Source organism: Melopsittacus undulatus, chromosome Z (assembly GCF_012275295.1).
Source record: "Melopsittacus undulatus isolate bMelUnd1 chromosome Z, bMelUnd1.mat.Z, whole genome shotgun sequence".
Classification (NCBI taxonomy): Eukaryota; Metazoa; Chordata; class Aves; order Psittaciformes; family Psittaculidae; genus Melopsittacus; species Melopsittacus undulatus.
Window position 1 is genome coordinate 25,340,446 of NC_047557.1, and position 15,916 is coordinate 25,356,361.

General features: G+C 38.5%; 1 protein-coding gene across 1 annotated transcript in view; it reads left to right on the top strand.

The window, feature by feature from the left end:
- The first annotated feature begins 1,872 nt into the window (after nucleotides 1-1,872).
- The window catches only part of WDR41 (WD repeat domain 41), a 28,017-nt gene continuing 13,973 nt past the window's right edge, over nucleotides 1,873-15,916 (top strand). Inside the window, exons 1-7 of the mRNA XM_005142004.4 lie at nucleotides 1,873-2,058; nucleotides 6,742-6,857; nucleotides 11,927-11,975; nucleotides 12,940-13,071; nucleotides 13,418-13,480; nucleotides 13,989-14,100; nucleotides 15,455-15,517. Of these exons, the coding sequence (XP_005142061.2) occupies nucleotides 2,008-2,058; nucleotides 6,742-6,857; nucleotides 11,927-11,975; nucleotides 12,940-13,071; nucleotides 13,418-13,480; nucleotides 13,989-14,100; nucleotides 15,455-15,517 (586 nt within the window). The 5' untranslated portion in view covers nucleotides 1,873-2,007. The remainder of the gene's footprint in view (nucleotides 2,059-6,741; nucleotides 6,858-11,926; nucleotides 11,976-12,939; nucleotides 13,072-13,417; nucleotides 13,481-13,988; nucleotides 14,101-15,454; nucleotides 15,518-15,916) is intronic.

Genomic DNA, 15,916 nt, shown 5'->3' on the forward strand with positions numbered 1-15,916 from the left:
TGGGACCTTTTCACAGAAGCCACCCCCCCAGCCCCCCCCACTACCAAAACCTTGCCACACAAACCCAATACACCATCAGAGCCATGCAAAGCCCCATGTTCACCATGCAGGAACCTAGCACATCTGCAACTCCTGTTTTGAAGAACACGTTCCAGCATGGTCTTTACAAAGACAGTGCAACACCTAGAGACTCCAGATGCTGCCACGAAGGCCACTGTATTTATAAAAACAGATGTTGTTTGGTGTGGTACCGCACTGGATGTATTCTATCCTGTCTCCTCCAGATGTGTGAGTTGTGATGCAGCACAATAGGTTGAAATAGGGAGGCTTGGAAGGAGAGGTAAAGTCAAGCAGTGTGTTTTCCTTACTGTATTAAAGAAGAAATAAGATCCTTACTTATGTTGTTAACCTGAGCAAGCAGCATTCCCTGTCCCTGTATCTGGTGTAGTAAGAACTCTTCCCTCTCTTTTTTGTTTTTGGAGGTTATTACTATGGATACCTCTAAAAACATTACATATGGATAAGTATTTGAGGATTACAGGACAGAACTACAGTGTTACACTGTAATGCAACAAATGCAACAAAACGAGTCAACACTTGCCAGTTTGGAGAAGATATCAAATTATTTAGAAGATATCAAATTATTTATAACTAAAAGCAGATTGGTGATGACAAAACATTACCATGGAAACCCTGGCAGATATATCTGTATGCACGAAGTAATCCTACCAGCTAAGCCCTTCGTCTGCAAGAACAGCGCCTCTGAGCTGGGAATCTAGCACAACTGAACTGTAATGGAAAAGCAGGAGTGTGCTAAACATCTACTGTTTTAAAACCAGTTTATGGCTGTCATCAACTTTAATATGCTGAGAAGCTGCGAAAAAGTCTCAGTAGTCAACAAGTGGCAATACTCAGGTTGCACACCATCAATACTTGTCAAATTGTGTCATGACAGTGGCCTTTCATCCTAGACCTAGAATGCCTCCCATGCTTTTCACACACAGGTTGATCACTACTAGAAGTTCAGGTTTTAGCAAACCACCATTATCTTCCTGCCCTATGTATTTGGGAAACCTCAGTATGCTTCATGATACTGTGTGTTATTGATTACCTGAAACAGCATGGGTGAAAAGGCAATGTGACAGGTGAATTGTGTTGATTCAGGTACATGGAGCAGTGCCTGTTGGAGGCGTTTATACACATTAAGGGTTTCTTTGTTGCCTGTGTCTGCTCAAGAATGGGGTTTGTGTAGCCTTTTAGCTTGGGTTCTGTGATCTTGTTCTGTGTGCTCGGAGAGTTCGTAAAGGCTGCACAGACCATGGCGCTGAGGACATAAGAGGAGACTGAGGCGAGGCTGTGTTCAGTCCCGTGGTGCGGCCACACTGTGAAGGCACAGTGTTTGTTCAGTAGCTGTTGCTCTACCCTGACAAGGATACCTCAGAACTAAAGGAGGTTCAGCGAGGGAAAGCACCCACAGCAAGAGAAATCTGTTACAGTCAGAAAAAATTGGTTGTCTACTTCAGGAAACAGGTAAGGTGGCCACAATAAAACGGCAGCAACTATTCCCTTGTAGTAGCATAAAATCGCAAGGCAGCAAATACAAAGATAATATTTCATTTGTCCATTACATGGAATTAACACGTTTGGCACTTAAACTGCACAATCTGCCCACAGGCTAATGTGAGCCACGCTGCGGCTCCCCCGCCGCCGCCTCACAGCTCCCTCCACTGCACCGCCCTCCGCTGCGCCTTCCTGGCGGCGGCACGCCCACGGTCGGCGATCGACTGCTCAGGACCTGCCGGCCCCGCCCGCTGGAGGGCTGGTCTCCGCGCGGTCCTCGATTGAGAAGGCCTTTCCCTCAGCGGGAGCACCGGCCAGTGGGTGCTGTGGGAGGTGGAGGACACGGACAGCGCCGCTGCCGTACCGAGGCGGCGGCGACGGGGGACAAGGGACAGCGGCAGCGCTGCTGCCGTACCGAGGCGGCGGCGGTTGCAGCAGCCACTCCCGATGCTGCGGTGGCTCATCGGCGGCGGCCGGGAGCCGCAGGGCCTGGCGGAGGTAAGGTGGCGGGCGGGCGTGGTGGAAGGGGTCAGAGCAGCTGGAGGCGGGGCCAGGGGAAGCGGTGTACCCGCGGGCAGGATCGGAGTGCTGCCCCTGTGGACTGCCGCTCATGGAGCACCGTGCCCCTCGAGGGCCTTTGGCAGCAGCTGGAGGGCTTTTGGCAGCAGTGGGAGGACCGGTGTGAGGGTGGTGAGCTTCCTGTCGGGGAGGGTCGCTGGCCCTATGGTAGCACGGCTGGGACCTATTCAGAGCTCCCCGTAGCAAGGGGCCTTCGAGGCTGGCGCGCAGCTTGTAAAACCTGCTGGCTGATAGAAGGGGTTACAGGCTCCGCTGAAGAGAAAGAGGGCAAAACCACGAAAGCAAATAGCAAATCTCTCAAGCAGAAGGGGTTGGGAGCTGTCACTGTCAGGAGCCTTCCAGCTTCCTCCTGCCTGTTCAGCGCGTCCTGAGCAAGTGGGGGTTATGTTGTGTATCTTACAATGTATAGAGTCCTACTCTCGGGACTCTCTGGTCAATGTAAATTATAGGCAGTAAGTTATTATTTGTGTGGCCTAGTTGTAGTTTGTAGTAGTCTTGCAGCATTTCTTCTTAGTTTCTCATCATAAAACAAAGTAAATTATGTGGTGTGATTATACTGACATTCTGTTGCTTCACTTGGAAAAAGAGTTTTACTGGGTTTGTGGGAGAGATTATCGAGATTTTCTTGTCCCTTAGACACTGCTGAACTTCTGAGCTTGGAGTTAAGTAGAGTTCATTAACACTATTGCAGGGCTCCTTACACTTAGTGGTTTTGTAGTTCAAATACAAGGAAGTAATTATTTTTCAGTTGCTGTACATGAACAAGTCATGACAATATCATGGTGGCTTTCAAAAGCCAGTCATTACTTTGGTGCAAATTTGAGTCTGCACCAGTTTGGAATGACTGTCTGGAAATACCACTGACCTTTATTATTAGTAAAAATTTTGGTTATATTGCAGTCATAATTAGCAGGTTTGTCTGCAGTTGTTTTTGGAGGAATATGGTAAATACACAACAGCTTTCTAACATATGCTAGAAAACTACGTTGATCTGCCTTCCTCTCCAAAATTTAAACTCTGGCTATTGTTTAGTATATTGTGATTTGAAAAAAGCATGAGTCAAGATGTGGTACAATTCTTCCCTTTGTAGCTTAGTTAAACGATGCACAGAGTTGTTGTTGGTGACATGGACAGTGGGATTGAGTGTGTCCTGAGCAAGTTTGCTGACGACACCAAGCCTTGTGATTCGGTTGGTATGCTGAGGGGAAGGGATGACATCCAGAGGGATCTTGGCAGGCTTGAGAGGTCAGCACGTGCAAATCTCATGGCATTCAACAAGGTCAAGTGCAGGGTCCTGCATCTGGGTCAGGACAATCCCAAGAACAAATACAGACTGGGCACAGACTGGGTTGAGAGCAGCCCTGAGGAGAAGGGCTTACAAGAAGCTCAATATGAGCCAGTAGTGTGTGCTTACTGCCCAGAAAGCCAGCATATGCTGGGCTGCTGCAGAAGGAGTGTGACCAGCAGGTTGAGGGAGGTGATCCTGCCCCTCTGCTCTGCTCTCATGAGAACCCACCTGGAGTACTGTGTCCACCTCTGGCCCCCCCAACACAAGAGAAACAGAGCTGTTGAAGTGAGCCTAGAAGAAGGCCACGAAGACAATCAGGGGGCTGGAGCACCTCTTATGAAGACAGCCTGAGGGAGTTTGGTTTGTGAAGCCTGGAGAGGAGGAGGCTCTGGGGAGACCTTATAACAGTCTTACAGTACCTAAAAGGGGCCTACAAGAAATCTAGAGAAGTTCTTTTTACAAAGGGGAATGGCTTTGAGCTGACAGATATTTAGGTGAAACATTAGGAAAAAGTTCTTCACTATGAAGGTTGTGAGATGCTGGCACAGGTTGCCCAGAGAAGCTGTGGCTACCCCATCCCTGGCAGTGTTCAAGTCCAAGCTGGACGGGGCTTTGAGCAAACTGATCTAGGGGTAGGTGTCCCTGCCCATGGGAGAGAGATTGGAACTAGATGCTTTTTAATGTCCCTTTGAACTCTAACTGTTCTATTATTCAATGGTTCTGTTTCCATTCCTACCACTGTTTTGCTGAAAGATGGTGATCATTTTGCTTCTCTGTTGAAAAAGTGAAGAGCAAACATCGGTAAGAGTTAGTCCTGAAAGTACTTTTCTCCTGCATTATGTAGTACTGTTTTATCTAAAGATCATCTTCATAACTATTTCTGTATTCTTAAATAGATAAGGAAGCCCATAGCAGTGTGTGGGCTATGGGCTTATGAAGTTTGTTCTATGTGCCATGGCATCAGCCAGTTACGAACAGGCCAGATGTATTCGAGTGATGTTGCACTGGGTGAATAGACAGAGCTTCTGGCAAAGCTGTCCTAAATTTGTGAAATATAAATTTCTCCTTACCCATTTCTTTTTTTTCTATGGAGTTTAAAATCATTTAAGACTTAATCTCCTGAATCTTTTCAGTTGGTGTAGATCGCTAGCAGTGTGGCTCTCGTAATGGGAACAGCCTAACTTCAGTAGCATCATTGTCAATATAAGCTAATTTCTCATGCTTCATGATATACACATAAATATATCTGTGTACTGTTGTATTCATATTTTTAGTGAGTTGCTTTTGAAAATCCCTCTTCTAAGGACATGACATCACAGGGGTTGTAGTAAGTTCTGAGGTTGAGATGAACATTGTGCATTTTTTTGTGATGTAATGATGCTAACAGGTCCTGCAGAAAAACATGCAAGTTGGCAATGGCTTCCATTAGTGTCAGCATCTAGTCTTGTCTTCTAAAAACTTGGTGTTGCAACATGAGAGTTTAATTATTAGTTTATGTAAAAGATGGATTTATTAAGAGAAGGAATGTACATGTAATCCCACACTGGTAAATACTAATAAAGATCTGAAGAGAGAATATAGCTTGTTGTATTACAGAACTGGGGGAAAAACTGTTATTTTGTTGTTATCTATAGTATATCATCAGCACTGTATCTTTCAGTATTCAAAGGCATTCTTAGAATTAAGAAAAAGTAAGATTAGACACATTGTTCAAAAGAAGTAGCACAATCTTGTACTAAATAGGAGACAACAACAGAATATAGAATTGGGATGTTAATGTTACAAGTTCTGACTTTTTAAAAGCGTTATTGCAATTGATCTGTGAATGTATGTTTCTATTAGTAAATAAAAATGGAAGTCTTCTACAGTATTGCTAATATTATCCAGTGATGCTGAGATTTGCTTAGGATTTTTAGAACTTTTTTTTAAGGAATGTTTTGCTTAGCTTTTGACAGCCAAACTCCCAAGTTTCATGTTTGTCCAACTTTTCCTTATAAACATGCAGACTCTACTGCATTATTTTAAGTGGGAACTGCTATTCTTGCATAATTGCATAAAAAGAAGAACAGTTGCGTCATGAAATGCATCAGATAATACAAAACCAAGATAAAATCACAAGAACTTGCATTTTGACAACCTCTTCATTTTAAAAATAAACAAGATTTCTTTCCCTATTTATTAGCTTTGTCATTCTTAAGTCCTGAAGAATAGTATCATAGTACCATTATGGAAGTAATAGAATATAATTTATATTACTGAAAGAAAATGTTGAAGTTTCTGGGGATAATACGTGTGTTTTTCATGTAGAATTCCTAGTCATGTATGCTGCATGTTGTGCAGTATTCAGTAATTACTGTCTTACAGTCTAGATTCTGTTGAAGTCCTCAAAGAAGAGACAGTCCTGGAAGTAAGATGATGTTGAGTGTTGCATAAAATGAATCTAGGAGGAGAGTGCTGTCACTGAGTTAGTACTGAGCTATTTAGATTTATGTTTTCTTTAAAATAATGAATAATAGCATGTTGTTCCAGAATGTGGAAGGCCTTTAAGGTAAAAGAGTTGTCTTCTGCTGAAACAAGCTGATGATTGAGATAAGCACAACTCTTGCAGTTTGAGACTGCAGTCCTGTGCAATATTTTATTGACCCTGTCTGGTGATCAGCCTGCTCTGAGTGATTGATTGTTCTTTTAATTAATAGCCTAGTTGGGGGTAATTGCAGATGCTGTTCTATAAAACAATTAACTTTCCTAGGTTGTTTGTTGGTTTTTTTTTTAAGTGATTTGCTTTGGTATTTTGTGAATGGATTCCCAATGGATGATTTATATATTTGGTAACAGAACAGCATTTATTCTTGTTTGTTTTAAATATGCTATCTTTATGTAGGATTTTAAAATTGAATGGCAGATGAAAGACATGAAAGGTTCATAAACCTCTCAGAAGGGGTGTATTTTAATGAAAAACTGAATGTGTGGATATTGAGTCATGAAGGTGACTCCATATGACAGCTCATGACTAAAGTGGTTTTTCATCTTGGTGTATTAGTGATTAAAGTAGTACAAAATTCTTTGTTAAACAGAAAATGCTGTCTTATAATTCCAAATACATGCTATAGAAAGGTATTATTTACTTGAAATAATACATTATCTTTTGTAAAAATTTTCATTAAGGTAAAATTATATTTCAGTAACTTAATTTAACTTCTAATATAACTGTAAGTTTTCACGAGTCATGTGTAGGTTGTTAGACTTTACAAAGACCTAATGAAAATAATGATGTCAGTACAAAATAAGTTTAATTCCTTTTTTATGAATTTTAGAAATCATCTGTACAGACAATTGGTGAAGAACAAATACAGAATCCTTACACGGAGCTCCTTGTATTGAAAGGTCATCAAGACATAGTACGATTTCTTGTGCAAATAGATGATAGCAGGTATGAAAATTAGTGTTTCACAGCATCCTTTGCAATACTTCAGAAAATATGAAAATTTAGTAATATTTATAATTTAATATTTTCATTTTTGGTGGGGAGGGCAGGAAAAGTCTGGAGTTAAAAAAGGCCTTTTCTTGGTATGTCACTACATCTTTTGGCTTCTTTTGTGAGTTATACTTTCATGAGAAAATAATGGTGATGGAGTTACATTTCTTGGTAAAAATTCAATAGTTTGAAAGAAATACCTTTAGCTAACTCTGCCCTTCTCTTTCAGGCTTTCTCCCTGGACAATATGCAGTAGTGTCTGCTTCTGTTCTGAGTGGATGCATGTGTTAGGTTTTTGAATTGAGGGCAGCTGTTGTTTCATCCTTTGGTTCTGCAAAAGAGTGTAATAGATTTCTACAGATACACTATAGCAATTGAACATGACATTCTCAGCAATTTTAGCAATACTGAATGTTGCTGTTTCTTTCTTTCCAATCTTGTATTACACTTTATTCTGAAACTTAAAGGCTTAATTAACTTGAGTTTCCGTTAATGCAACTTTTTTTCTGAACTTCTCAATGCTTAGTTTAGAATGACTTCTTAGTAAAATTCAACATATGCCTAACCTCTGTGTTACATATCTCCTTCAATTTGGTCTTGTTCAACTTGCTGTACTACTTCATAACTTGGCAGTTGCTTTTTTTCCTCTCATCTAATTCTTAGCTTTGTGTGCTTTTGTTTTATATATTCCCTGACAGCCTATCTGTTCCTTTCTTAGTTCCTTGTAATTAGGTCCAACTTTATTTTGAACTCTGAGGACAGAGGTTTCTAAAAACTGGAAAACTGATTATGAAGCAGAGATGAAGTCACTACATTTGCCATTATCATTTTGTAGTGTGAATTCATCTGAGAGAACAAATTATGGTAGTTTTCTGTTACGACCTAGCTTCCAGCCTAGTTTTGTATAAGTTAACCTTGCATGTTCTGTTATTTAACTTAATCCTGAAAGAGAAGAAATATTTATCTGCCTTAAAAGTAAGGTTGTGAAACCTTTAGTCAATAATAAGCATAGTGACTCTTGGCTGATGTGGAGAAATAAATAGAAAACTGATAGAGCTACGAATGTAAGTAATAGGCAATAGTCTCTCTATTAAGGAGTTCTAGTAATTTATATCTTTTATGGATTAGGCACAGAAGGGGATTTCTAATATATTAATCAGTACACTACACTAAGGTAACATGGGTATTTCATTTACATCCTTGCAGCGTAAAGCAGGCGTTTTGTGTAGGAACGTTCCTTTCTTCTGCACATTGATCAGGCAGGGATCTGGCTAAATATGGATTTGAAGGATAGGCCGCTCAGTGGATGAGGAATTGGCTGGATGATCACAAAGAGTTGCAGTCAATGTATTGATGTCCAAGTGGAGACCAGGGATGAGCGGTGTCCCTCAGGGGTTGGTTTTGGGACCGATACTATTCAACATCTTTGTCAGCGACATGAGCAGTGGGATTGATGTACCCTCAGCAATCTTGCTGAAGATGCCAAGCTGTGTGGTGCAGTCGACACACTGGAGGAAAGGGATGTCATCCACAGGGACCTTGACAGGCTGGAGAGGTGTACCAGTGCAGATTTCATGAAGTTCAGCAAAGGCAAGTGCAAGGTCTTGCACCTGAGCTGGGGCAACTCTCAAGATCAGTAGAGTCTGAGGGATAACTGGATTGAGAGCAGCTCTCCCTTGGAGGACTTTGGGAGATTGTGAATGGAAAATTGAAAGCAAGCCAACAGTGTGCACTTGAAGCCCAGAAAACCAGCCATATCCTGGGCTGCATCAAAAGAATTGTGACCAGCAGGTTGATGGAGGTGATTATGCCCCTTCACTATGCTATTATGAAACCCCACCTGCAGTGCTGTGTTCAGCTGTGGGGCTCCAAATAAAGGGGACATGAAGCTGTTGGAGATAGTCCAGAGAAGGGCCATGAAGATTATCAGAGGGCTGGAGCACCTCTGCTATAAGGACAGGCTGAGAGAGTTGGGCTTTTTCAGCCTGGAGAAGAAAAGACTCTGGTGCTGAGGTTAGAGCAGTCTTCTGGTACCTAAAGGGGCCTACAAGAAATCTGGAGAAGTACTACACATGTAGTGACAGGACAAGGGAGAATAGCTTCAAACTGAGAGAGGGGAGATTTAGATTAGACATCAGGGAGAAATTGTTTATTCTGAGTGTGGTGAGGCACTGGCACAGGTTGCCCAGAGTAGCTGTGGGTGCCCCATCCCTGGAAGTGTTGAAAACCAGGCTGGACGAGTCTAGTAGAAGGTATCCCTACCCTGACAGGCTGGTTAAAACTAGATAGTCTTTAATGTCTCTTCCAAGCCAAACTGTTCCATGATGCTGTGATGAAAATTTCACAGAAGAGTCCATGGAGAGTTTTTAGCTTGCCAGTTTTCATACTTAATATCATAAATACATATTTCAGACAAGTTACATGCATAACCATGAAATTTATTTGTCTACATTATAGTAATCCACCAGAAGATTCATATAAAAATAGAAGAGTCTTGTGAGGTTTTTTGCAGTTCTTTTTTTCCCAGATGAGTTGTTAAAAAAACCTTTCCTCTAAGTACATTTTTCCCAAAACACATAGTAAATATATCTGATCTTTATGGAAATATCAAAGTATTCTCAGATTGCATGCACTGTTGGATGCAGAGAAATCTTTCACAATTTGGGGCTTTATTGAAGTAAATTATTGAAGCTAAACTAATGATAATCAGTGTAAAACTAAACTCTGCATGGCCGTGTTGAAGATAGGTTATAAAAATAGCATATGGATAACAAGTAGGTTATATAGCTGGTTAATATTCTGAGGGTTTGAAGAATTTAAGGGAGTTGCTTCACTGGACAGTAAGCTGAGGTTTTATTTATCAAGAATATAGTAGTTTCTGGATTGTTAAACAGCTGATAGTATTTTTCACTTGATTCTTTTCAGTAAAATTAGTATTGTTACTTAGCTTCTGAAATGTTTTTATTTAGTTTCTGCAGCTGTTCCATTGTGTGCTTTTTGTCAACTATTGTAAGCCAAGTTTCACGCTTCAGGTCTTCAGATAATATCATCTTAGTGAGAATTTTGCAGAAGGATTTTCTTGTTTTCTCAGTGGCTCACCTAAAACCAGTGAGTGGAAAATTTTCTCAGATTGGTTTTTGAAGACACTAAATAAATCCTGTATAAATGTAACAGAAAACTGCTTTTTTTAAAAAAAAAAGATATTATTATTATTTTTTTCTCTTGTACTTTTTTGAACATAAAGAAAGGGTCATATTGATTGGAAGATCACTAAAGAAGGCTAAGCCTCAGCAAGAGTATTCCAGAAACTGGACTGAGATAAAATTGCATGTAATACTCTAGCATTTGACACATTAAACTAAACTGAGTTCATAATACATTTGAAGAATAGTGGTTTTTGTTGCTCATTTGACCACTTCTTGCTCCTTGTGGAAGCAGAGAAGGTTATAGATGATGGTGATCATGACTGGAAAAGAATCAGGTGACCCGTGAATCTCCAACTTGGTGAACAGAATGTAACTGTAGAATAACTATACCTTTATATTTAAACAGAAATACTGGTTAGAAGATGAGGAGGAAAATGCACAGAACAGCACTCTATTGAACTTATTTGTTGACGAATTACAGTCATGTTGTCTTTCAAAGACCAGTTTTCTTCCCACAATTTTGTTCAAGTGACACACATCTCCAATATTACTCAAGAAGGGACTTGGAATTTAAAGTTATTCCTGAATCGTGAGAGTCTTACTATTTTAAGTTCTTGTCATTGTCACAAAACAGGGTATAATAGAGCTAAAAGGCAACTAAAGATAAGAAATAAATGTAATCAGAAGAGTGCATTGAAGATTGTTCTTTTGCTCAAATCTTTTTAAAGAAGGGGCTTGATTGGATATAAAGTAATGACATATATGAAGAAAACACAGCTTACACTTTTTTTTCCTCCCTGTAATAGAATAAAATGGAAGGATGTATGGAAGAAAGACTGGGAAAAAACCCTGTGGCTTTATGTCAGAAAACTTACTCTGTTAGCAAGTTTCACATTAGCAAGTTTCACAATCAGTGTAATTGCAAAGAGTCTAAAAGAAAGAACAAGCATATTGTTAATTAAATCATTCACAGCTGGTAACAGAAGAATAATCAGAATGCATCTAACTTCTCTTGTTCATGACTTTCTTGCACACAGGACAAATCTTTGTTCTCTAAATATCAACTTCACCCTTAGTGAAGGCTTAAAACAAAAGGAAAAATTAGAAGGTAGATATATTTGCAAGTAACAACTGAATTAAATTATCTTTGGAACGTTTTGCTTCTGTTCTAGGCTTTCTCAGCGTGTAGTACACATTTACTGAGATAGCTGGGATGTGTGTGCCAGCTACAGTGTTGCTGTGGTGGTAAGGTGCAGATGTAGGCAGGTAGTTAGATATTCAGTCTAGCCTAAAGAAAATTATTGAATTTAGGTCTAACTTTGTTAATGTGAAACTAACAAGCTAGTATGAACCTTTTTTTTTTCCTCATATGGTATGCCTTCAAGTTGGATTTTTAGCAGAAGTCAAATTAAGCAACTTAAGCTACAGTTTAAAGTATCTCGATAAATACCAGGCTCCTCTGCTCATGGCTGAGCCCAGATAAGTGGTTTGTAACTTGTTAGATGTCTTGCAGTTAGTTGGCTCTGAATAATAGTACTTGGTTTTTCGCTGTTCTTTGGTGTGTAAGATCTCACATTTTTAAACAAAAGAATTGTTTCTATAATGTGTGATTCTCTTTATAATACTATTTATTGAAATTTTTAAGCCTTGTTCTTATATTAAGCATATGTTGATAAATACCTATTTAAATGTACTGACTTTAGTTTATAAACTAATTGGGATTTGCAAATTTGTAATTTACAAATGTAATAATTCTTCAAAGCCAGAAACTTGAGATATATATATATATGTACATATATTGTAAATATATTTCTTACATAACTGTTTATGGCTTTTCCATTACATCTGAAGATTTCACAGCTTTTTTTTTTATTTCAGGTTTGCATCTGCAGGAGATGATGGCATTATATTTCTGTGGAATGCTCAGGTTAGCTGGTTTTTTTTTGTGAGCTCTGGAGAGGGTAGAAGGTAGTTTCTTCTGACTTCATAGGAGTTAGAAGCATCTAGTAGGGAAGAAGCAGAATAATTAAGAGTTGCTGGAGGGCTATGGCTTGAAAATGTAGAAGTGGAGGGAGTCTGTCAAATCTGAGTTTACAAAGGAGGGCTAGGAAAGTAAAAGATGTGTTAACACAAGAGAACAGTAAGTCGAAAAGCTAGACTGTTTTGAAAAGACAATAATCATTTTTATAGAGATCTGTGAGGAGATGATGATATAAAAAGCAGAAGTGTGTATGAACTTGTGGCTTTAAGCCTTCCTTTAAAATATGTTTGGGTTTGCTGTAAACACTTAAATGTTGACTAGTTACTCAACAAATATGTAGCAGTCCTGTTAAGGTTTATATATGTACTTAAGTTTTTAAGTATATTTCAGTGGCTCTGTTACGGTCTATTTGTAGTATAGCTGATTAGACTAAATGGAGAGGTGACACAAAGCTGTATTGGAAAGACACCAAAGTCAGTGGAAGTTAAATGTTTCATGCAGTGCAGAAACAAGGCTTTAATTGCTTGCTGTGATAAAAACCTTCTTATAACTTTTGAAAACCATACTAAGACATTAGTTGTATCATGGAACTAGTGCTGTGAGTATATCTGTTCCGCTCTTCTGCTTTGTGTCTTTGTATCATCAACAAAATTGTAGAGAAGGGATGAGCACTAGAGTTGTGTTAAGGAGAGCTGGCATACAAGTTTGGTTGTTCATTAGGAAGTTTAAAATAGAGACATACTGTGCTGTCTAAACAGTATATAAAACTTTCAAATTAAGGCAGAATTCTCAGACTGTAACATTTTTAGAAATCTTATGAAAAAATTATGTGACATGTATTACTACAGTTGGATGCTATAGTAAGCATTTTCCAAATTTTACCTTAGTTTTCCATGTTTTTATTTTTCAGACTGGAGAAAAACTTTTTGAACTTCATGGGCACACACACAAAATTACAGCTATAGCACCATTTCCTTCGTCAGATTCTTCTGAAGAAAAAAACCCCTTGATTTTAACAGCATCAGCTGATAGAACAGTTATTGTATCCTTATATCAGGATAAGATTCAAATTTCTATGGGCTTTTGTGGTTTTACTTTTTAATGTAGCATTGAGACAGGGTGCAGGTTGTTTAAATTTATTGGCTGATAATATCTAGTAGGTATAATCTAATTACACTAGGATTTCACTAATTATTGCTCACAGGTAGATGAAATCTTTGTTACAAAAATGAATCTGTAACAGACTAATATCTTATTTTGGACAAATTTGAAAACACAATCAGTATTTAAAAGACTGACATTCTCCATACCTATTTCCCTATATAGTTACAAACACAGCAGTTATATTATATTGAAAACCTTTCAGTTTCCTTATTGAATAAAGTCAGGTTTGGGATTGCAGTAGTGGCAGACAGGTTCAGAAAGTGTCATGTTTCCATTCTACTGTCAAGGTAAGTTAAGGAAAACCTAGGTTTGTCTGCTGTTTTCTTGTATATAAGAACCTTTTATGTGTGGCTTATGGACCATATGGGCAGGTGTGTTAAAATGAACATGAGTGTTTGGTATAAGAACAGGTACATAATGGGTGGCTGAGAAGTGAGCACAATTCTGGATTTGTTTTTGGAATTCGTAATATCTTGGTTTTCTTTTTTGAAAGGATGTAGAACAAAGGTCACTTTATGGCTTGTTTTTGTTACTGTGTTCAAAAAGGCAAACGAATTAGTCAAACTAATTCTTGAATGTTAATAGTATAAAAAAGAAAAAATAAATTTTTGCATTTTTGATAGAAAAATGTAACATATAGTATTCAATTCAATCTTTATTTCTCACAAAAGTGACACCTTAATACTGTATATTATAGTACTTACAGCGTTATCTAGCTAAAGCTCATGATCATTTCACTGAGAAATTCCCTGTAGAACTTTTGCAGAGGATATATATCTGATTCTTGTTCTGCAGTGTTTGACAGTTCTTCAAAGACTGAATGTATGGTTGTCTGGAGGGAGTGATCTGTGTGTTTGGAACCGAAAATTAGATCTCTTGTGTAAGACCAGTCATCTTACTGATGCAGGTAAAATTTAAATGACTCATTATAGCTGTTAAAGTGCAAGTAAAATGGATCTGTATAATGATGCAAAACCAACTTAGCAAATTCTCTTTAATTCTAATGATAACATTATGTGTTAAAGCCACTCTATTTTTTAAATGTCAGACTTAATAATTTCAGAATTAAGGCTGCTTTTAGTCTTCTGTGCTGTGTGAATTTTAGAATATGTCAGACATCAATAAATGTAGTTAACTTGGACTTACAGGCTTAGACCTTGGATGCTGATTTGTACATGTTTGCTCTAATGTGGACTAGATGCTTTGGCTACATTTCTCTGTGAGCAAGTGGGAGTTTTATTATTCCCAAGTAAAGTTTTCTAGTAGTAAAGCAGTAAAGATTTCTTTTTATTATTAAGAATTAATACTTTTGATATACATAGTGCAGGTTTTGATACAAATACAGTAAATGTAATCAGATCTCAATGTCAGTCACACTTTTCTATTAATAAGCTTATATATTATCTGTCCATGCAGAGAAAATTGTTGCATGTTATTAGCATACTTTACAAAGATACCTGTGAAGCTGTGAATAAAATTCAAAGTTGGAACCAATATTTTTCATATTTTTGTCATAGAATGGAGTCGTGGTAGTCAAAACCTTCTTAATCTTTGAGTATATTAATGCTTCTTTTAGGTCAATGTGAAATACCATGCCAAATACCAGGTGGAAGTGGCACTGTAGTGCTTTGCATGAGGTGCTGCTGAAACTGTTGTACAAGTGATCAATAAGATGTACAGCATGCACCCTCTCTTCCCTCCTAATTTCTTGCTTCCCTTGTGGGGAAAGAGACACTGGGGAATTTTGCTTTAATGGTGTGGCAGCACAAACTGAGGGAATTCTGTGCAGGATGAAGGCACAGTAGCAGTAAGCTGGACTATTATCTTGTGACATATTCTTCAGCTGCCTCTACACAGTATTCTAGTGTCATGCATAATGTGGTAGTAGCAGTATCTAGAAACTTCAGTACTGCATGTGTTGAGAGTCTAAATAATTACCCTTAATACTGTCCAGCATTAGGGCATAAATATCGTAACTGTATTTAAAGTAAAAAGATTACTGATCCTCAGCTTCAAGTTTGACATTCAGAATTCTCCTGGATTCAGGACCAAAACTCCTGACTGTCTCCATCTGAGGTAATCTGTTTATTTCTAATGCTGTTCAACTTTCACTTTAGACAATATGCTTTTATTTTTATAATACCTTGTAAATGGAAGGAAGATTATGAACAACTTTATTAATACGGAATTAACAGTTTGCTGTGTTTTATTATGGTCAATGAATATCCTTTTCTCCCTTATCTCCTGTATTTTTTTCAAAGGTATTACTGCTTTGGCTGAATTGCCTAAAAATTGTGTTGCGGCAGCTGTTGGCAAAGAGCTAAGTGAGTATGTTTGCATTTTGTTAAATGTTCATATACTTCTATAACAGCTGCTTATCAGAGGTATGTGTAAAGAGCATGCTGCTGGAATTGTATAGGAGTAGTGTATGGTATTAGGGTGCGATTAACAGCCTTCTTCCTTTTTCTGTTATTTGACAGTCAGACAATGCTGATCTCATTCAGGAATTTTGCATGACAAAACTTTCCTATATTCTTTGTTATTGTTATTACTCTTATTCCAACCCTCGGGATTCTGTGATGATTCTGTGATTCTGTGATCCAGATCTGCTTGTGGTGGTCTACATTTGTCCTGGAGAAGGTCAGGATCTCATTACCTGAGTTGTCAGATACTAGGCTTCTCTAGAGCCTTGTTATCGTAACATCAGGAATGTGAGATATTGC